At 39.1% G+C, this 22,484-nt stretch overlaps 1 protein-coding gene across 2 annotated transcripts in view; it reads right to left on the bottom strand.

Annotated features, from left to right (window-relative positions):
* The window catches only part of GSDMC (gasdermin C), a 44,716-nt gene that overhangs the window by 17,702 nt on the left and 4,530 nt on the right, over positions 1–22,484 (bottom strand). Inside the window, exons 2-6 of one of the 2 annotated variants that reach the window (XM_005564063.5) lie at positions 17,212–17,432; positions 16,025–16,208; positions 6,061–6,226; positions 3,060–3,165; positions 962–1,006 (exon numbers count right to left, since the gene is read on the bottom strand). In XM_005564063.5, the coding sequence (XP_005564120.3) occupies positions 962–1,006; positions 3,060–3,165; positions 6,061–6,226; positions 16,025–16,208; positions 17,212–17,428 (718 nt within the window). In that variant the 5' untranslated portion in view covers positions 17,429–17,432. Of the gene's footprint in view, positions 1–961; positions 1,007–3,059; positions 3,166–6,060; positions 6,227–16,024; positions 16,209–17,211; positions 17,433–22,484 lie in introns of those variants that run through there. The other variant, XM_074000057.1, reaches the window with a different exon arrangement.

Genomic DNA, 22,484 nt, shown 5'->3' on the forward strand with positions numbered 1-22,484 from the left:
AAACAGACATATGAAAATGTGCTTACATCATTGATCATCTGAGAAATGCAAATCAAAACTACAATGAAATATCATCTCAGCCCTGTTAAAACGGTTTATATCCAAAAGACAGGCAATAACACATGCTGGGGAGGATGCAGAGAAAAGGAGACTCTCATATGCTGTTGACAGGAATGTAAATTAGTACAACCACTTTGGAGAACAGTTTGGACCTTCCTCAATAAACAAAAACTAGAGTTACCATATGATCCAGCAATCTCACTGCTGGGTATATACACCAAAAGGCAGGCAATCAGTATACCAAAGAGAGATTTAAGAACAAACAAACCATGTTTGTTGCAACACTGTTCATAATAGTCAAGATTTGGAAACAAACTAAATGTCCATCAACAGATGAATGTATAAAGAAAATATCATCCATATACACAATGGTATACTATTCACCCATAAAATAAAGAATGAGATCCTATTATTTGCAAAAACATGAATGAAACTGGAGGTCATTATGTTAAGTGAAATAAGTCAGGAATAGAAAGACAAACATCTTATGTTTTCACTTACTTGTGGGATGTAAAAGTCAAAACAGTCAAACACATAGAGATAGAAGGATGCTACCTGAGACTGGGAAGGGTGGTGGGGGGCCTGGGGGAGAGGTAAGGATGGTTAAAGGGCACTTTTAAAAAGCTAGAAAGAATGAATAATACCTAGCATTTGATAGCACAACAGGGTGACTACCGTCAAAATAATTTAATTGTACATTTTTTAAAAACTAAAACAGTATAACTGGATTGCTTATAACATGAAGGATAAATGCCTCAGGCGATGAATACTCCATTTTCCATGATGTGATTATTACACATTGCATGCCTGTATCAAAATATCTTGCGTACCTTATAAATATATATACCTCCTGTGTACTCACAAAAATAAAAAAATAAAAAGACCAGGCTTTGGAACTCACCATCTTGAAAGGTTCTCTGTTCATCATCATCTGAGATGAGAATGGCTGAATGGAAAGAACTTCCATTAGGAGAGTTGAGGTTATTCCTGCCTGAGTCTTTCCCACAGCCCCAACCTGGACCAGGGAACCCCTTGTATCAAAACCACTGGGACGCCTGTTAAATGTGACCCCTGGCCTCACTCTGTGCCTTCTGAATCACTTTGAAGGGTGCCATAGAATCTGTATTTAAATAAGCAATTTAGGTAATCATTTTGCCATCCAACATTTGGAAATTACCTTGATAGAGTAAAGGAATTCAGCTCCCTTTGACCTTCACTAGGTAGGATTGCTTCCTGCTGCCCTTTTCTTACTGACCTGCCTTACTTACCACTCTCAATCTGGCATCTTCTTGGATGATTTCACATTCCATGTAGAGAAATATGCTGAAGTCTGAAACTCACCTAACACTAAAGTGTAAGTGTTCAACAGGGGAAAGAGCCTATGAAGAAGACAAAAAGGTTGTATAAGGGTTGAAAAGTGTGAACTGAATGAAGTTAGAGGAAAAGCTAACCTCACAGCAGTGACTGCAAGTCGTGTTCTGACTACTAGCGGGGAAAGTGGCACTCCTCTATGTCAGACGTCTCATCTGTAAAATGGAAATGAGATCTTCTCTCCCTAGCTGATGCAAGGAATGGAGATACATGTCCAGCAATGTAACTGACACCAATTCATCTTCACCCTCTCCAGTTCATCAGGATCTTTCCCCTAGCCTGAGAACAGGCTTAAGTCTTCACCATCTCGTAAACTCCCTTTCCAAAGCTAAGTATCCTCCTTTAGTTATCTCCTCCTCCCACCTATTGTCTCCTCACAGCCAACTTCCTTCAAGAACCATCTACACACTGGTTCCTCACTTCCCCTCTTTGCATTCACACTTCAACTACTGTAGTTTATTCTCCAATGAATCTACCTGGCTTCAGTCACCAATGAATACTGACTTGATTCTATCTGGATACTACCACATCATGTTTTGTGGGGTCTTCTTTTACCTGACCACATCATTCTTTGTTTGTTGTTGATGATGATGATATTTTGAAACTACAGCTCCTTTTCTTTTCCTTCTGTTAAAATCATCTTATCATTCACCATGACCTTTGGTAGTGCCACCATCTCATGGTGCCCTTCGCAGGAGTCTCTGACCTCTCCCGAGAGTGGGAATCCCATTCTCACCCCTTCTCCTCATTAGAGAGTTGCTTTGGATATGGTCAGTCTTTCCAGAAGCCAGAGTCTACTAACTGAAAGATTGGAGAGAGTTCAGCCTCATTCTGTCTATGGCCACTGGTGGGAGGTAACTGACATCAGGACATTCCCTTGACCATGTTGCAGTGAGGATACTATAGGCAGTAGAGTGTGAGAGTGAGTGTGCGAGAATGAGGAGCTGAGCTCGATCTGTATTTGAATGAGCTCTAGCTGGGACTCAGCATTTGGGAAGGGAGAGAACAAGAACTCTGAGAGCTGGTTGTGTTCCCAGCACTCACCATCACACCCAGGTATGCAACTGACACAGATGCTTCTGCCCACATGGAGTCAAAACCCAAAGTGTGTGTGGTCAGGAACTGTGCATTTTGAGGCTGATGAAGGAGGGAAAGATGTAGATAAAATTCAGGCTTATGTTCTTAGGGCATTGTGTGTGCAGTTTTGTTTGTGATTGTGATGTTGTTACCTCATAGGACCTTAATATGGGATTATGGGTAAGCTTGGGTAATTCTCTGTGACTGAAGAGTTGCTGAGGGTACTTAAGTGAATAAGGATGGTTAGGAGTAGGGTTGGAATTTGCCCAGTGCTAACAACACTCCAAGATGAACAAGTTGGATTATTTTGCATGTATGAGGCTGTCTCTGTATCTCCCAGTAGCAGCATTTCAGCCAGGCCATGCTTGGAGGTACCTCTGTGTGGTAAGATGGGTGTGTGCCCTGGACAGTAAGAAATGTGCATGCTTCTCCTTGGATAGGCAGAGCAAAGATTGCATATTATGGCTATTTTCCTCTCGCTTCTCTCTCTCAGGAGAAGCAGACACCCCCCTCCACCACCATCTGCCTTGCTGAGCTCTGCTTACTCCCACCTTTCTCCTTGATAACCAGCTGTTTTCTCTTATAAGCCATCACCATGCCCTTCTGCAGAGTCAGCGCCTTCTTCTTCACTCTGAGACTCTCTCCTTGGCCTTGACCCTGGGGAGAGAAACCAGACAATACAGTATTAAATGTATGTAATTTTAAAGGTCAGATGGCTCTAGAAAGCTCATGAGGAAAACCACCAGCATTCCCTGCTCTCATCCTCCCTACTGCTGACTTGTGATTTCCAATCACTGCTCTTTCTTCCTTGTTTCATCCTGTGCTCATCTTCCCATTTCTCAATTTCATGTTGATATTGCAATGTTTTTATTTCTTTCCAGATTTAACTATTTATTCTCTTTTTGATTATGATGAATTTGTTTTCCTTCTCTTTCCTCATTCCTTATTTCCCTTCTCCTATCTTCCTAAAACATGAATATCCCAATTTTTAAGGTAATATTCACTGTTTATACTTGGACAAAACTGCTTTTCACCACTCCCATCTTTCCTTTATCACCACATTCAGTTAATGTGATGTCCCTGTGCCTTCTCTGTTTCTTTACTCATTCTCTCCAGAGGAGATGGGGGACACATTTTTTTGAGAACTTGTGCGTCTAAAAACATTTTTATTGTACCTCTCACACTTGATTGCTATTTTGACTGGTCATACAATTCTTGGCTGGAATTCTCTGGAATATGACTTTATTTCCCTTTTAGAAATATTTATTGTTGTCTTTTTGAGGTAAGTGTTCTGAAAATTCACTCTTAAGTTTTATGGGGTAGATCTATGTTGACTCAAGAAACCATGCCTTCAGTGGACATTTTCATTCTGGAAACACATTCTTTGGGTCTCAGAACCTTCCTTGTATTTCCTCCTAAAAGATTTTCCACATTGCATTATGTCTTTGTTCTCCCCTTCTGGAACTCCTATTATTCAGGAGTAGTTAAATCTCCTTGACTGATCCTCAAGTTTTGTTTTGTTTTAATTGAGACAGTGTCTCATTCTGTTGCCCAGGCTGGAATGCAGTGGCACAATCATGGCTCACAACAGCTGCAACTTCCAGGCTCAAGCAATTCTCCCACCTCAGCCTCCCAAGTAACTGGAACTACAGGCATGCGCCACCACATCTGGCTAATTTTTTGTTTATATTTTATAGAGACAAGGTCTCACTATGTTGCCCAGGCTGGTTTTGAGCTCCTGAGCTCAACCAATCCACCTGCATGAGCCTCCCAAAGTGCTAGGATTACAGGCATGAGCCACTGTGCCTAGCCTCCAAATTTTTTTAATGAATATTCTCCTGTCTTTTTGCTTACTTTTTCCTGGAAATTTCTTTGATTTTGCTTTTTGATTCTTCTATTTAAGTAAAAGAATAATAAATTTCTACTACTCTATTTTTAATTTCTAAGAGCTATAAATACCCTTTTTACAGAGCATTATTCTTTCATGAAAATAAAATATTATCTCTTTAATGGGATCAAGTATTTCTTACCTTCCTATGTTGTTTTTGTTTCCTCTAATTTCCTAATTTCAAAGTGTTTTTGTTTTGTGTTTTAGGCTTTCCTCAAGTGTCTGTGATTTTTTTCTGTTTCGCTAACGAGTGAAGCATGAAAGCTGCTAAGTGTGCCTAGGCAGGGCATGTTGAGTAGAGGTTTCACTTTGGGGCAACCAGGCAGGGATTAAACTATCTCTTTGGAGTCTCCAGTCGTTGGGGGATTTTTAGTTATTTCTTCTGTACTGGTTAATTTTCCTAGGAAATAATTCTTCAATATCCTGCCTAGGCTGTGTGTTGTGGGGGTAGAAAGGGTAGAGACATGATGCCTGGAGCTGAATGGGGAAAGGGACTCAATGTTCCCACTCTCAATGAGGACTTGCACCTATTTCCCTTTTCCAATATGGCTTCTCACTCCCACCCTTCACTGTAACTAGTCTCCGTAAATCTAGAATCCACAGGGAATAAGTTTTCCACAAGATCTTCTGCCAGAGTGGTGAGGGTAGGTGCCTGGCTATGCAGAGGTGGGAGGGGATTTGGGCTCTGAGTATTCCTTATAAAGATTCCCTGGAGTGATTATTACACATTGTATGCCTGTATCAAAATATCTCATGTACCCCATAAATGTATACATCTACTATATACCCACAAACATTTTTTAAAAAATTAAAAAGATTTCCAATCAATATTCTTACTTTCAGTCCCACCTATACCCTATCTTCAGAGATAGCTAGTGCCTCCGATTCCTGAACCGTTTGGGGATTCTTGTTTCTAGACTTTCTTCCCTGCTGCAGGTGGGGGTCCACTATTCCAGCTTTCCGGAGTCTGTTACCATTTGTCGAATTTTTAGCAGTAACTCACTGGCATTGGGAAAGTTAGTATGCATATCAGGTTTCTTCTTTAGTTTCTAAAGCTCTTAAGTAAGGACAAATTACACAGACATAGTGTAAAAGCACATTATAACACATACAAACTTTATATGTCCTTGACCCATACTTAATCTGAATATTTGATAAATGAATTTATTTATATTAAAAATATTATACTTGGTTATTGTGAATGACTCGTGTAAGTCACATGTTCTTGAAAATACTTTGATCTCACTCCTTGAAATATTTCTCATCAGGTTATCTTAAAGTACTTTAACAACTGGGGTTTGGTGCTAGTGGTCCCACATCTCTTCTAGCCACAAAACTAGACTGTATATAACACAGAGGTCACACACTTGCATTCTGCAGAATTTATCATTTACCCAAAGCAAAACACAATACTAAATAATTAAATATATTTCTGATTTTGTCAATACTGCATGACCCCATAGTAAAACACTATAATGGAGGATATTAGAATATACTCTCAGATCAGAAGTCAGGATATACTGACAGGTAAGAAGTGGGAAATAATGACTCCATCCTTTGTAATCCCTGGAAACAGAGTCCAGAGCCCTCTAGGAAATGAAGCTTGGCTGCCAGGATGGGCTATATGTTTTGTATTTCAATCCCACTTCAGGACAACTTTATACCTTGCCATAGGTAATCCAAAGAGAAATGTTCCCTAAAATATTCACACCACTGCTATTGTACAGCACAGTATTGTTGATCAGTTCAACAGCTTCTGTCACCACGTACAGGTTGTCCCCTCTCCTCCGGCACTCCTTCAGAAATGATGGCTCTGGATCCAACAGTTTCCTGGGGATTTAAGGAAGGAGGAGGAGAGTCAGAGTGGGAAAGCAATGCCTTTTCAGGTTACCCTGGGAGCCCTTCTCTTCAAGACCTGGGAGGGGTGCAATGCCTTTGGACCCTGAAAGGTGAGCCCCCAGTGGGTGTTAGGGCAGCAGAAAGTTTTATCTGACATACAGAATGAAGGAGATCCCATTGATGGTGGTTCAGGTGTGAGAGTATATGTACCATATTGTTAAAGGCATCTGCATTTTGCTAAATTATACTGGTCCTGTTAAGGGGTAATTTATAGAATTTCAACACTAGGGTCTCTCAGGAAAAAAAAGGCTAGAAGCAGACAGGTCCAGATGATTGAGAACGGTCTTTAGGAAGTCCTGTTGTCAAAGCTGGGTATTCACATCAAACATGTCCATTAGCACAATCAGGGTGGGCTGGAGAGCAGACAGATAAAGTGGGATGAAGCAGGGAAGACTCTGGATGATTTTATGACCTTTACAGATTTACTGCCCTCGGTGGGTGGATTGGTAGGGCTGACTTGATGATGTAGTTTCTGGGGATACATATGAATGGTTTGAAGTACTGAAGACAGATTTCATTTCTATTTCAGTTCTTTCTGAGGCTCAACCTTGATTCTATTCAAGGCACCCATGGAGTCAGTGTCCTAGATAACAGTCATGTGGAATATTGAGGGATTCTTAATTTGCCTTTCAGTAGAGGAGGTCACTGAACACACAATATTAGGTTTTGTCATTGCTGTCTTCTTACCATGTCCTTAGATGCTATGTTATGTGACATCTACTTATCTTCCAAGCTTCATGTTATATCTCCTTTATCCTGGTTGTCTAGGCTTCCAACTCACTGACCTTGCCACTTATCCTTCATTAGAAGGGTAAGAGTAAGAGTTTTACTTTGGCAGAATCACCCTTCCCCCAAGCGCCATCACAACATGGATGGAGTTCCCCTGGGCCCACAATCTCTTCAACAGGAAAAAAGAGAGCCAAAGTAGCTATCCAGCTTCAAAAAGCATTCCAAAGCACATCCTAGGAGGTCCAGCTCTGTCCCATGTCACAGAGAACATTGAGGGAATCGGCAGGACTGGACCACCTGGGTCACCTAGAAGCAAAGAAGTGGTCAAGGCTTCAGCAATCACTGCATGGATCTTGGCAGTGACACTGCATTCCTACTAGCAGTGGCACCCAATCAGAGAGACCAGCCAGCAGCTTGCCCGCCTGCAGACCCAAGCCAACCAAATTGTCTGGCCAGGAAGTATGGTAGGCAGTTTCTGTCTGGCTTGCATCCTTAGCCAGTGGTATAGCCTCACTGTGGAGGTCAGTCTCAGAGCCCAACCTAAGTTCCTTGTGAGACAGGAAAGCCAGCCAGCAATGCTGCCTAACTGTGGAGCACAGCCTCTGGCCCCAACGGACCAAGGATCCTCCACAACTCTGCCCAGCCTCAGGGCCCAGCCTAAGACTTTGCCCAAATAGGAAGGCCAGCCAGCAACCACACCTAACTGCAGAGCACAGCCTCTGCCCTGGCCTGAACAGGAAGTCCAAACAGTGATGCTTTCCAAGTTCAGAGCCCAGCCCCAGGCCCTGCTCAAGCAGGAAGTCAAGCTGGTGACTCTGCCTAACTGTGGAGCATAGTCTGTTACCCTGCCTCATGAAGGAGCCTGATCAAGAACCCAACACAGCCTTGAAGTTCTGCCTGCAACCACACCCAAATGTGGGGACACAGGCTACAAACCCAGCCAATCTGGGAGTTCAGTGACCATGACTGACCATGGAGCAAAGTGAGTAGCCCTACCTGGATCAAGTTCCCAGTCAGTGACCCAGCACAAGCACACAGTGCAGCCTGTGCCTCTACCCACACATGGAACCCAGCCTGTGGCCTGCCCAACTACAAAGCACAGCCTGAGACCATCACCAATTACAAAACCTAGTCTGTGGCTCCATCTGAACATGGCATTCAGCCAGCAGCACACCCAGTCAGGGAGCACTTCATGGGCCCCCACCCAACCAGGGGCAATTTCAGAGCCCAGCCTAAAGCCCTGCCCAATTATATACCTTAAATAACAGTATCACAAGGAGCACAGGCTGCAACAACATCTGACAAGAGGTGATTGTGGGGTCCAGCCAGTGGCCCCACTTGACCACAAAGCCAGTCAAAATCCCCACCCTATGAGGGAACCCAGCCAACAGCTCTTCCTGATCACAGAACCCAGCCAGTGATCCAGCCCAACCATGAGCACAGCCAGCAGTTCCACCTCAGAGTGTGGGCAGTGGCTGCACCAACTAGAGAGTGTGAATAGCAACCCACACTTACTCATGAACACTAACAGCCAGTCCATCTAGAACCAAAGGCTGGACTGACTGGTGAAGGTCTATCTCTACTGATATGAACTTGTTAAGGCTAGAAGAAGTGGCTGCTGCCTCAAAAGCACAAAAAGAAATGCAAGATACAAGGATTATGAGGTATCAGGAAAACGTTATACCACCAAAGGAAACTAATAAAACGCCAATGACTGACTCTAAAGAAATGGAGATCTATAAACCAACTGACAAAGAATTCAGAAGTTCAATGAACTACAAGAAAATACAGATAGACGATGAAACAAAATTAAGAAAATAATATACAAAATTAGTTCCACAAAGAAATAGAAACCATTAAAAAATCCTACAGATAAAGAATACAGTAACTAAACTGAAAAAAAATTAGGAAAGTTTCAACAGCAGATTCAATCAATCAAAAGGAAGAATTAGTGGACTCAAAGACAATTTGAAAGTACCTAGTCAGAGGAATAAAAAGAAAACAGAATGCAGAGTGAAAAAATATATATGGCACTTATGGGATACCATCAAGTGAAACAAAATATAATATTCTCCAGAAACATAAGAGAGTGAGAAAGAGATAAAAAGCCTATTTGTAGAAATAATGATAGCCAAGGGCAGTGGCTTACACCTATAATCCCAGCACTTTGGGAGACCAAGGTTGGAGGATCACTTGTGTCCAGGAGTTCACAACCAGCCTGAGCATAATATTGAGACCATGTCTCTCCAAAAAATAAAAATTTAAGCAAGTTGGTGGCACACACCTTGAGTAGCTAGGACCTGTAGTCCTAGCTACTCAAGAAGCTGAGGTGGGAGGATCACTTCAGCCCAGGAGGTAGAGGCTGCAGTGAACCAGGATCGTGCCATTGCACTCCAGCCTCAGTGACAGAGCAAGACCCTGTCACAAAAGAGAGGAGAGGAGAAGAGCAGAGAGGAGAGGAGAGGAGAGGAGGAAACTCCCAAATTTTGAGAGAGAAGGGGGCATCAAGATTTGTGACACTAAAAATTTCCCAAATAGGTTGAACCCAAAAGGGTCTACACCAAGACACAGTACAATTAAATTATCCAAAGTCAAAGATAAAGAGAAAATACCAAGCGTAACAAGAGAAAAGCTACTCATTACATACAGGGGAGTTATCTATGAGACAATCAGCAAATTTCTTAGGAGAAACCTGGCTAGGAAAGGATGATATATTCAAGATACTGAAAGAAAAAAAAACTGCTGTCTTGTTCTGTTTTCTGTTGCTGTAAGAGAATATGACAGACTGGCTAAATTATATAAAACTGAAGTTTATTTGGCTCATGATTCTGGAGGCTGGGAAGCCTCAGAGCATGGCACCAGCATTTGGTGTTATGTCATCTCACAGAATATGGTGAAAAGCAGAAGCAAACACACAAGACAAAGAGAATATAAGCGCTGAACTTCACCCTTTTGTCAACAGCCCACTCCTGCAAAAACTACCCAACTCCCACAATAATGATATTAATCCATTCATGAGGGCAGAGCACCTTACAAGAAATGCAAAAGGGAATTCTTCAAGTTGAAATGAAAATATGTTAATTAACAACATAAAACACATGAATGTGTAAAATTCGTCAGTAAAGGAAAATATATAATCAGAGTCAGAATTCTGTAATATTCTAAATGTGGTACATAAATGATTTTCAACTCTGGTATAAAAATGTTTTAAGTATATTAAAAATAACTCTACAATAATTTGTTTTTAGATATACAGTATAAAAATATGTAAATCATAATATCAATAACCTAAAATATCAATGAGGGGAAGAAGTAAAGGTATAATGCTTTTTATGCAATCAAAATTAAGCTGAAGGCCAGGCATGGTGGCTCATGTCTGTAATCTCAGCATTTTAGGAGTCCAAGGCAGGCAGATTACTTGAGGCCAGGAGTTCAAGACCAGCCTGGCTAATACGGCAAAACCCTGTCTCTAATAAAAATACAAAAAATTTGCCAGTTGTAGTGGCACACGCCCATAGCCCCACATACTTGGGAGGTTGAGGCATGAGAATTGCTTAAATCTAGGAGGCAGAGGTTGCAGTTAGTTGAGATTGTGCCACTGCATTCCAGCTTGAATGACACAGTGAGACTGTCTCAAAAATGTCCAAAATAGGTTGACCCCCCAAAAAAAATTAATCCCCCAAAATTAAGTTATCAGCATAAAATAGGATATTATAACTATAAGAGATTTTATGTAAGCCTCATTGTAACTACAAAGGAAAAACCTGTAGTAGGTATGCAAAAGATTAAGAGAAAGGAATCAAGCATCCTACCACAAAAAGTAATCAAATCACAAAGGAAGATGGCAGGTGAGAAAAAAGGAAAGAAAAAAACTATAAAAGTCATAAAACAATTAAAATGACAATAGCAAGTAGTTACCTATCAATAATTATATTAAATGTAAACAGATTAAATTTTCCAAACTAAAGACAGAGTGGATAAATATATAAGAAAGCAAGATCCAATGACTTGTTGCCTAAAAGAGATTCGTGTTAGCTTTAAGGACACACAGGCTGAAAGGGAAGAGATGGAAAAAGAAATTCTAATGCAAAAGATGGCCAAAAAAGAACAAGGGTGGCCATACTTACATAGACACACACACACACACACACACACACGCACACATACACACACACACACATATTATATATATATATACACATATATGTCAGATAAAAAGGACTTAAGTCAAAAACTGTAACAAGATAGAAGAATGTCATTATATAATACTACTATAAATATGCACGAAACATCAGAGCACATAAATATGTAAATCAAATATTAACAAAACTAAAAGGAGAAATAAAGAGCAATACAAAATTAGTAAGAGACTTTAATACCCACTCTAATGGCCACATCACCCAGAAAAAAAAAATCAATGCAAAAATATAAGACTTGAAAAAAATATTATAAACCAAATGAGCCTAACAGACATATACAGAACATTCCATCTAACAGCAGCAGAATACAAATTCTTCTCCAGAGCACATGGAACATTCTCCAAGATAGACCATATGTTAGCCCACAAAACAAGTCTTAACAAATTTAAGAAGACAGAAATTATTTCAAGTATCTTTTCCAATAACAATGGCACAAAACTAGAAATAACAAGGAATTTCAGAAAATTCACAAATATGTGGAAATTAAACTGAACAATCAGTGGGTCAAAGAAGAAATCAAAAGGGAATTCAAAAAATATCTTACACAAACAAAAATGAAAACACAACATACCAAAACTTATGGGATACGGCAAAAGCAGTTCTAAGAGGAAAGTTTATAAACACCCACATTAAGAAAATAGAAATAATTCTGATCAACAACCTAACTTTATACCTTATAGAACTAGAAAAGAAGAACAGACTGGGCACAGTGGCTCACACCTGTAATCCCAGCACTTTGGGAGGCCAAGGCGGGCAGATCACAAGGTTAGGAGACCGAGACCATCCTGGCTAACATGATGAAACCCCATCTCTACTAAAAATACAAAAAAAAAAAAAAAAAAAAAATTAGCCAGGTGTGGTGGTGGGTGCCTGTAGTCCCAGCTACTTGGGAGGCTAAGGCAGGAGAATGGCGTGAACCCAGGAGGCGGAGCATGCAGTGAGCGAAGATCACACCGCTGACCACTGCCCTCCAACCTAGGCAACAGAACAAGACTCTGTCTAAAAAAAAAAAAAAAAAAAAAAAGATTAGAGCAGAATAAATTAAATGGAAAATAGAAAAACAATAGAAAAGGTAATAAAACTGAGGGGTTTTTTGAAAAAAATTAAAAATTGACAAACCCTTAGCTAGACAAACCAAGAAAGAAGAACTCCAATAAATAAATTTATAGTTAAAAGGAGACATACAAATGATGCCACAGAAATAAAAAAGATCATGAGAGCCTATTATCAACAATTATATATCAACAAACTGGGGCATCTAAGAGAAATGGATAAATTCCTAGAAACATATGACATATTGAGATTGACTCATGAAGAAACAGAAAATATAAACATATCATTAACAAGTAAGGTGATTGAATCAGTAATCAAAAAAGCTCCCAAAAAACATGCCCATGACCGAATGCCTTCACTGGTGAATTCTACTAGACATTTAAAGAAGATTACATCAATGCTGCTCAAACCAAAAAACTGAAGGGGAAAGAATAATTCAGATTCATTGTGCAAGGCCAGCATTACTCTAATACCAAAGCCAGATAAGCACATTACAACAAGAAAAGAAAATTACAGGCCAATATATCTGATAAACATAGATGCAAAAGTCCTTAACAAAATTTTAGCAAACCAAATTTAACAGCACATTAAAAGGATCGTACAGCATAATCAAGTGGAATTTATCCCTGGAATGAAAGGATGGTTCAACACATGCAAATCAATAAATACAATACAACATACTGACATAATCAGGGACAAAAACCATATGATCACCTCAGTAGATGTAGAAAAAGCATTTGGTGAAATTTATCATCCTGTCATGATAAAAACTCTCAGCAAATTAGATATAGAAGAAATGTACTTTAACATAATGAAAGCTATACATGGTCATAATAAAGTCCACAGCTAACATTATGCTCAATGTTGAAAAGCTTTTCCTTTAAAATAAGGAACAAAACAAGAATGTCCACCCTCACCACTTCTCTTCAGTATAGCACTGGAAATGCTAGCCAGTGAAATTAGGGAAAAATAAATAAATAAAAGGCACCTAAATAGGAAAGAAAGAAGTAAAATTATCTCTTTACAGATGATATTATCTTATACATTGAAAATCCTAAAAACTTCATTTTAAGAATATTAGAACTAATAAATAAATGCAGTCAAGTTGCGGGATACAAAATCAACATTAAAAATCAGTTGTATTTCTATAAATTAACAATGAACTATCTTTAAAAATCAATTTATAGGCTGGACATGGTGGCTCTCACCTGTAATCCCAGCTCTTTGGCGGGCTGAGGCAGGTGGATCACCTGAGGTCAGGAGTTCAAGACCAGCCTGGCCAACATGGCAAAACCCCATCTCTACTGAAAACACAAAACATTAGCTGGGCATTGTGGCAGGCACCTGTAATCCCAGCTACTTGGGAGGCTGAGGCAGGAGAATTGCTTGAACCCGGGAGGCAGAGGTGGCAGTGAGTCAAGATCATGCCATTGCACTCCAGCCTGGGTGACAGAGTGAGACTCTGTCTTAAAAAAAAAAAAAAAAAAAAAAAAAATCCATTTATAATAGAATCAAAAATAATAAAATACTTGTGAATACATTTCACCAAGGAGGTGAAAGGTCTATATACTGAAAACTACAAAATTGATTAAAGAAGACAAAAATAAACAGCAAAATTTTGGTGCTCATGGATAAGAAGAATTCATATTATTAAAATGTCATACTACTCAAAGCAATTTATAGATTCAATGCAATTCTTATCAAAATACCAACGACAATCTTCACAGAAATAGAAAAAATAATCCTAAAACTCTTATGGAAAGACCCAGAATAGCTAAAGCAATCTCAAGAAAAACAAAGCTAGACACCCCATACTTCCTGATTTCAAAGTATATTACAAAGCTACAGAAGTTAAAACTTACGGCACTTGCGTAAAATCAGACATATAAACTAGTGGAATCAAGTAGAGGGCCAAGAAATAAACTCATATGTGTATGATCAATTAATATTTGACAAGCGTGACAAGAATAGATAGTGGGATAAAGGATAGTGTCTTCAAAAAATGGTGTTGAGAAAACTGGATATTCACATGCAAAAGACTGAAACTGGGTCCTTACCTTATACACAAAGATCAACTCCAAGTAGATTAGAAACCTAAATATACGATACGGAACCTTAAAACATTTTTAGAAGAAAATACAGGGGGAAAGGTCCTCAAGATTGGTTATGGCAACAGTTTGTTTGATATGACACCAAAAGCACCAGCAGCTAAAAAAAGAAAAGTGGTATTCAGCAAACTAAAAAGCTTCTGCACAGCAAAGGAAACAATCAACAGGGTGAAAATGCAACCTACAGAATGGTCAAAAATATTTGCAAACCTGATAAAGGGTTAATATCTAAAATATATAAAGAATTCATATAGCTAAATTGCAAAAACAAAAACAAAAATCTTGATTTAAAAAATGGGCAAAGGACCTAAATAGATATTTTCTCCAAATAAAAGACATACAAATAAGCTAACAGGCACATGAAATGGTGCTCAAAATTACTTATCAGGGACATAGAAATCAAAACCACAATGAGACAAAACTTCGCATCTGTTAGGATGGCTTTTAACAAAAAGATAAGTGTTGGCAAAAGATGTGAATTAAAGGAAATCCTTGTATGCTATTAGTTGGAATGTAATTGATATAGCCATATGGAAAACAGTATGTTGGTTCTTCAAAAAACTAAAACTAGAACTACCATATGATCCAGCAATCCCATTTCTGGGTATACAGCCAATGAAAACTAAATCAGTAGCTCAAAGACATATCTGCACTTCTATGTTCATTGCAGCATTGTTCACAAAAACCAAGACACCAAAACAACCTAAGTGCCTGTCAGCAGATGAATGGAAAAAGAAATCATAGTATGTGTGTACAATGGAATATTATTCAGCCATAAAAAAGGAAGAAACCCTGCTATTTGCAACAACATGGATAAACCTTGATGGCTTTATGCTAAATAAAAATCAAACAGAGAAATACAAATACTGTATAATCTCACATATATGTGGAACCTGTAAATGTCAAACTTATAGAAACAAAATATAATGGTGGTTAGCAGGGGTTAGGAAGTCAGGGAAATAGGGGGACATTGGTCAAAGGGAACACAGACTAACAATACTGTATTGTATATTTGAAATTTGCTGAGAGTAGATATTAAATGTTCTCACCATAAAAAAAAAAAAACGATAACTAGGTGAAGTAATAAATATGTTAACTGCCTTTATTGTGGTCTTTTCACAATATATACATACATCAAATCATCACATTGTACACCTTAAATTCACACAATTTTATATGTCAACTATATCTCAATAGAGCTGGAAAAAAAAAATAAATCCCAAGACAGTAATGTACATGTTATTTAAATAAATAGTTTTAGAGTCTTTGTCTCACTTAAATTAATACTTTGTTAATTTATTTTTTATTGCTTATTTTCTTACTCCCTGCCCATCCCTTGTCTCCACTAAATGTAAGCTGCTTTATGACAGGTATTTACATCTGTCTTGTTTTCATTCTATCCCCAATGAATAACAACACAGTAGTGGGTAGTTACTGCTCTAATAAGTATTTGTTAGGTAACTAATAGCTATTACTCGAGTAAAGGAAGGTATGAATACTTAAAAAGAGTAGCAAAATCTGGGATGTCATCATCTTGATTTTCATTCCTACAACAAGACTTGCTAGACGTATTTTTGTGTTCAAGGATAGCACCCCCTGGGATACTGATGATCCATTCCCTTCCTCTCCCATGGCCTCACCTTTTTTGAAAGTCTTCCAGGTTTGGAGATGGGATGGTAACAATTTGAAACTCAAGGGAGCATCCATGGTCCACAGAGGCCTCCCCTGACACACTCACTTCTACACCAACATTCACACTCACATCAGCCTTATGCTTCTGGATCACAATGTCACTGAAGTGGAACGGTCCTGTCACAACAGTTTCTGGGAAAGAAAAGATGACCATAGGTTTAGCCAGGAATTCATTCAAGAATTCAAAGGTTTAGCCAAGAACAGCTGGTGAGCAGAATGAAATCACAAAGACCTATTTTGCCCCAACCCTCCCACTCATTTAAAACTCTGTTGAAAACTAACTAATCAACTGAACGTAAATTATTACAGACAGAAAATGTTTAAATGTTTAAAGGGGCACCGTGTGACAGAGATAAAATCTTCACCCTGAGAAATAGTGGTGTCAAATGTACAGTGTCCAGAAGACCCCTGGGATCATCCTTCCAGGCACACTGTCTCCTCTGCAGCAGGCACAGCACCCAGCCGCAGAGGGCAGCACACAGGGGCCGAAAATGTTTGGGATGTGGAGCCAGACAGACCTGGGTTTGGATAGCAGTTCTACCAGTTCCCAGAGACAAACTGTTTTTGGTTTGGTGGTGGTGGTTGTTTTGAGACAGAGTCTCACTCTGTCATCCAGGCTGGAGTGCATTGGTGCAGTCTCAGCTCACTGCAACCTCCACCTTCTGGGCTCAAGCAATTATTGAGTCTCAGCCTCCCGAGTATATGAGAGTACAAGAGTGCACCACCCTGTCTGGGTTTCGGCATGTTGACCAGACTGATCTCGAACTCCTGGCCTCAAGTGATCTGCCCACCTCAGTCTCCCAAAGTGCTGGGATTATAGGCATGAGCCACAGTGCCCAGCCCCCAGGTACATAACTTTGAACAGACAATTGTATAACCTTCTATTTACTCTTATGTAAAATGGGGATAATATCCTCATGAGCCTGATGCAAATATTAAATGACCTAATGAATGCCTACATCCAGATAATTAGTAGGATTCTCAATTTGTCTTTGTTTCTTGCCCCTTGTCTACAGGCAAGGCTAGTCCTGAGAGTTCTTTTCTAGGTGCTCAGTTATTTTTGGATGCTGGGCCATCTTTTTCTGACCACCCATGTTTTTCACCCCTCACCTCCTAGGCCTCTGGCTGACAATACCTGGGACTGAAGAACTTGGCTCCAGGATATCATTGAGGGAGAATCCAACTGGAACATAGTCAGATTGTCCCCAAATAGATGAACGAGAATCCTTCTTTCGTAATATAACAAACTGACGTAATTTGGTGGCACTCAGTAGGTATTTGACAGGTGTCAAGTCTTTGCTTCCAATCTCTTTGATCAAATTTTTGCTAATGCGTTCAAACATGGAGGGCATGTTGCTAGGAGGAGATGAAAGGAGAACATCAGTTGGGAAAGCAAGAAAATGGTTAAACTCTCACCAATTATTGATATTTCCCCTAAAGGAAAATATCTACATATGAGATTAGCAGGTCTTAACTTAAAATAGTGACTAGATTATAACTTTCTCAACTTTGAGTTCATTTTTTTGTTGTTTTTGAGACAGGGTCTTGCCATGTTGCCCAGACTGGTCTTGAACTCTTGGGCTTAAGTGATTCTCCCACCTCAACCTACCTAGCATCTGGGATTATAGGCACACACCACCACAACTGGCTTCCAACTTTGGGCTTCTAAAGACAATTTGGGCTTCTGACAGAGGCACTGCTGTGAAATTCATTGCCCCTTATGGTTGGAGTAGGAAATCCTGGGTATCTCCTCACCTCTAACCCAGGGATACTCTAAATAACAAGAAGAAGGAAGGGCTCAATACTGTCATCAACTAAAGGGCCAGAGGGAAGGCGGGGTTTATGTTAAGATGATATGAATAGTGGTAGAGAATATGTTGGTGTTTGCAATTTTACAGAGAAAGCCACACTGAGAAGTGACAGTTGAACAATAATGTAGAGGAGGCAAGGTATAAACAATGAACATTATGTGGAGAAAAGAATTCCAGGTAGAGAAATCAGCAAGTGAAAAGATTTAGAAGCAATGCATGCCTGGAATATGTGAGGTGGAAAGGAAAGAAGATGAGGTCAGAAGAAACTGAAGGCAAGTTGGTGAAGGCCCCTGTCGGTCATTTTCATCACTCTCTTTTACTTGAAGTGAGATTAAAAGCCTTTGGAGGGATTTGAGCACACAAGTGACATATCTGATGCATCTTTTGCAGAGAGATGTCTGTGGTGGCTGGGTTGACATTAGCCTGCAGTAAGGGAGTTCAGGCAGAAGTGGGAAGTCTAGTAGGGCAGTTTTGCAATAATACAGGTAATCATTAATGACAGGGTAGGCCAGGGCATTGCACTCAAAGTAATGAGAAATGATCAGGTCCTAGTCTACACTGAAGGTAAAAACAACATATATGAAAAGGATGGTTTGTGGAGGATCGTTCCAAGATGGCCGAATAATGACAGTTCCAGTCTGCAACTCCCAGTGTGATCAATGCAGAAGACAGGTGATTTCTGCATTTCCAACTGAGGTACCTGGTTCATCTCGCTGGGACTGGTTGCATAGCAGGTGCAGTCTACGGAGGGTGAGCCCAAGCAGGGCAGGGTGTTGCCTCACCAGGGAAGTGCAAGGGGTTGGGGGATTTCCCTTTCCTAGACAAGGGAAGCCGTGACAGACTGTACCTGGAAAAACGGGACATTCCTGTCCTAATACTGCACTTTTCCAATGGTCTTAGCAAACAGCACACCAGGAGATTATATCCTGCGCCTGGCTTGGCAGGTCCCACGCCCACAGAGCCTTGCTCAGTGCTAGTGCAGCAGTCCAAGATTGAACTGCCAGCTAGCAGCCTGGGCTGACAGAGGGGTGTCTGCCATTGCTGAGGCTTGAGTAGGTAAACAAAGCCACCAGGAAGTTCAAACTGGGTGGAGCCCACCGCAGCTCAACGAGGGCTGTCTGCCTCTGTAGACTCCACCTCTGTGGGCAGGGCATAGCTGAACAAAAGGGAGCAGAAACTTCTGCTGACTTAAACGTCCCTGACTGACAGCTCTGAACAGAGCAGTGGTTATCCCAGCACAGAGTTTGAGCTCTGAGGACAGATAGACTGTCTCCTCAAGTGAGTCCCTGACCCCCGTGTAGCCTAACTGGGAGACGTCTGCCAGTAGGGGCCGACTGACACCTTATACAGCCAGGTGCCCCTCTGAGACGAAGCTTCCAGAGGAAGGATCAGGCAGCAATATTTGCTGAGGCACTTTTCAAAAAAAAGACATACATGTGGCCAACAATCTTATTTTAAAAAAGCTCAACATCACTGATCATTAGAGAAATGCAAATCAAAACCACAATGAGATATCAACTGACACAAGTCTGAATGGCTATTAATAAAAGTCAAAAATAACAGATGCTGGCAAGGTTGTGGAGAAAAGGAATGTTTATACACTGTTGATGGGAATGTAAATCAGTTCAACCATTGTGAAAGACAATTTGGTGATTCCTCAAAGGCCTAAAGACAGAAACACCATCTGACCCAGCAAGCTCATTACTGGGTATATACCCAAAAGAATAGATACCATTTTATAATAAAGACACATGCTTGCGTATGTTCATTGCAGCACTATTCACAATAGCAAAGACATGGAATAAACCTAAATACCCAACAATTGTGGGCTGGATAAAGAAAATGTGGTACATATACCTCATGGAATACTACGTAGCCAAAAAAAGAACAAGATCAAGGACAGCTCCCAGTGGAGCTAGCGGCCATTATCCTTAATAAACCAACACAGAAACAGAAAACCAAAAATCACTTGTTTTCACTTATAAGTGGGAGCTAAATGATGAGAACACATAGACTCATGGAGGGGACCAACGCACACTGGGGCCTACTGGAAGGTAGAGGATGGAGGGTGGGAGGAGAGAGAGGATCGGGAAAAATAACAAATGGGTACTAGGCTTAATACCTTGGTGACAAAATAATTTGTACAACAAACTCCCATGATACAAGTTTACCTATATAACAAACCTACACATGTACCCCTGAACTTAAAATAAAAGTATAGAAAAAGAAAATATATATATAATTTTAAAAAGAAAGAAAGAAAATGTAAGTCTCTAGTCCAGGAAGCCTATAAGGAAAACTATTTTTAAATTCTGCAATAAAATGTAATTTTGAATTTAAAAAAAAAAAAAAAAAAAAAAAAAAGACTATTCAGGAAAACATAACCTTACCAAATAGACTAAATAAGGCATTAGGGACCAATCCCAGAGAGACAGAGATATGTAATCATTCAAACAAAGAATTCAAAGTAGCTGTTTTGAGGACACTCAAAAGAATTCAAGATAACACATAAAAGGAATTCAGAATTCTATCAGATACATTTTTTAAGGAAATTGAAAAAATCAAAAAGAAGCAGAAATTCTGGAGTTGAAAAATACATTGACCTACAGGAGAATGCATCAGCATCTCTTAATAACAGAATTGATCAAACAGAAGGAAGAATTAATGATCTTGAAAACAGGCTATTTGAAAATATATAGTCAAAGGAGACAAAAGAAAAAAGAATGAAGCATGCTACAAGATGTAGAAAATAGCCTCAAAAGGGCAAATCTAAGAGTTATTGGCCTTAAAGAGAAGATTTAGAAAGAGATAGGTGTAGAAAGTTTATGCAAAGGGAGAACTTCCCAAACTCAGAGTAAGATACCAATATTCAAGTACAAGGTACAAGAAGGTAACAGAACACCCAGCTAATTTAACCCAAAGAAGACTACCTCAGACATTTGATAATCAAACTCCCAAATATCAAGTATAAACTAAGAATCCTAAAGTGGCAAAAGAAAAGAAAACATAAGAAACAATAAAATTCCAATACATCTAGTATCAGACTTTTCACTGGAAACCTTACAGGCCAAGAGACAGTGGCATGACATATTTAATATGCTGAAGGGAAAAAAAACTTTTACCTTAGAGTAGTATATCTGGCAAAAAATATGCTTCAAGGATGAAGGAGAAATAAAGACCTTCCCAGACAGACAAAAACTGAGAGAGTTCATCAACACCAAACCTGTCTTACAAACAGGGAGTTGTTCGGTCTGAAAGAAAAGGATGTTAACGAGCAAGAAGAAATCATCTGAAGGTACAAAATTCAATGGTAGTAGGAAGCACACAGAAAAACACATAATATTGTAACACTGTAATTGTGGTATGTAAACTACTCTTACCTTAAGTAGAAAGGCCAAATGATAAACCAATCAGAAACAACTACAACTTTCAAGACATAGTACCATAGGACATAAAGAGAAACAACAAACAGTTAAAAAGCAGAGAGACGAAGTTAAAGTGTAGAGTTTTTATTAGTTTTCTTTTTGTGTTTGTTTGTTTATGCAATCACTATTAAGTTGTCATCCATTTAAAATAATGAGTTATAAGATAGCATTTGCAAGCCTCATAGTAATTTCAAATCTAAAAACATACAATGAATAAGCAAAAAATGAAAAGCAAGAAATTAAAATATGGCCATCAGTGAAAATTACCTTCACTAAAAGGAAGAGGAAAATGAAGAAACAGAAGATCACAAAACAACCAGAAAACAAAAAATAAAATACCAAAAGTCCTCACTTATTAGTAATAACATTAAATGTAAATGAACTAAACTGTCCAATCTAAAGACATACAGTGATTGAATTAATTAAAAAACAAGAGCCAATGATCTGTTACCTACAAGAAATACACTTCTCCTATAAAGATACACATGGAATAAAAACATAAGAATGGAAAATATATTTGTGACAATGGAAACCAAAAAAGAGCAGGAATAGCTATACTTATATCAGACAAAATAGAGTTAGATTCAGATTAGAGCTAAAGAGGTAGACCCCAATACAATAATAGCTAGAGACTTCAACACCTTGCTTTCAGCATTGGACAGATCTCCCAGACAGAAAATCAGCAAGGAAACATTAGACTCAATCTGTACTATAGAACAAATGAACCTAATAGGTATTTACAGAACATTTTATCCAATGGACGCAAAATACACATTTTTTCTTCTCATCACATGGATCATTCTCAAGAATGGACCATATTTTAGGTCACAGAACTAGTATTAAAACACTCAAAAAGTTGAAATAATATAATGTATCTTCTCTGAACACCATGGAATAAAACTAGAAATCAATAATAGGAATTTTAGAAATTATACAAACACATGGAAAGTAAACAATATGCTCCTGAATGACTGATGGGCCAATGAAGAAATTGATGAGGAAATTGAATCATTTCTTGAAACAAATGATAATGCAAACATACCAAAACCCATGGATACAGCAAAAGCAGTACAAAGAGGGAAATTTATAGCTATAAGTGTCTACATCAAAAGAGAAGAAAAACTTCAAATAAATAACCTAATGATGCATTTTAAAGAACTAGAAAACCAAGA

The sequence above is a fragment of the Macaca fascicularis genome, chromosome 8 (assembly GCF_037993035.2).
Source record: "Macaca fascicularis isolate 582-1 chromosome 8, T2T-MFA8v1.1".
Lineage (NCBI taxonomy): Eukaryota > Metazoa > Chordata > Mammalia > Primates > Cercopithecidae > Macaca > Macaca fascicularis.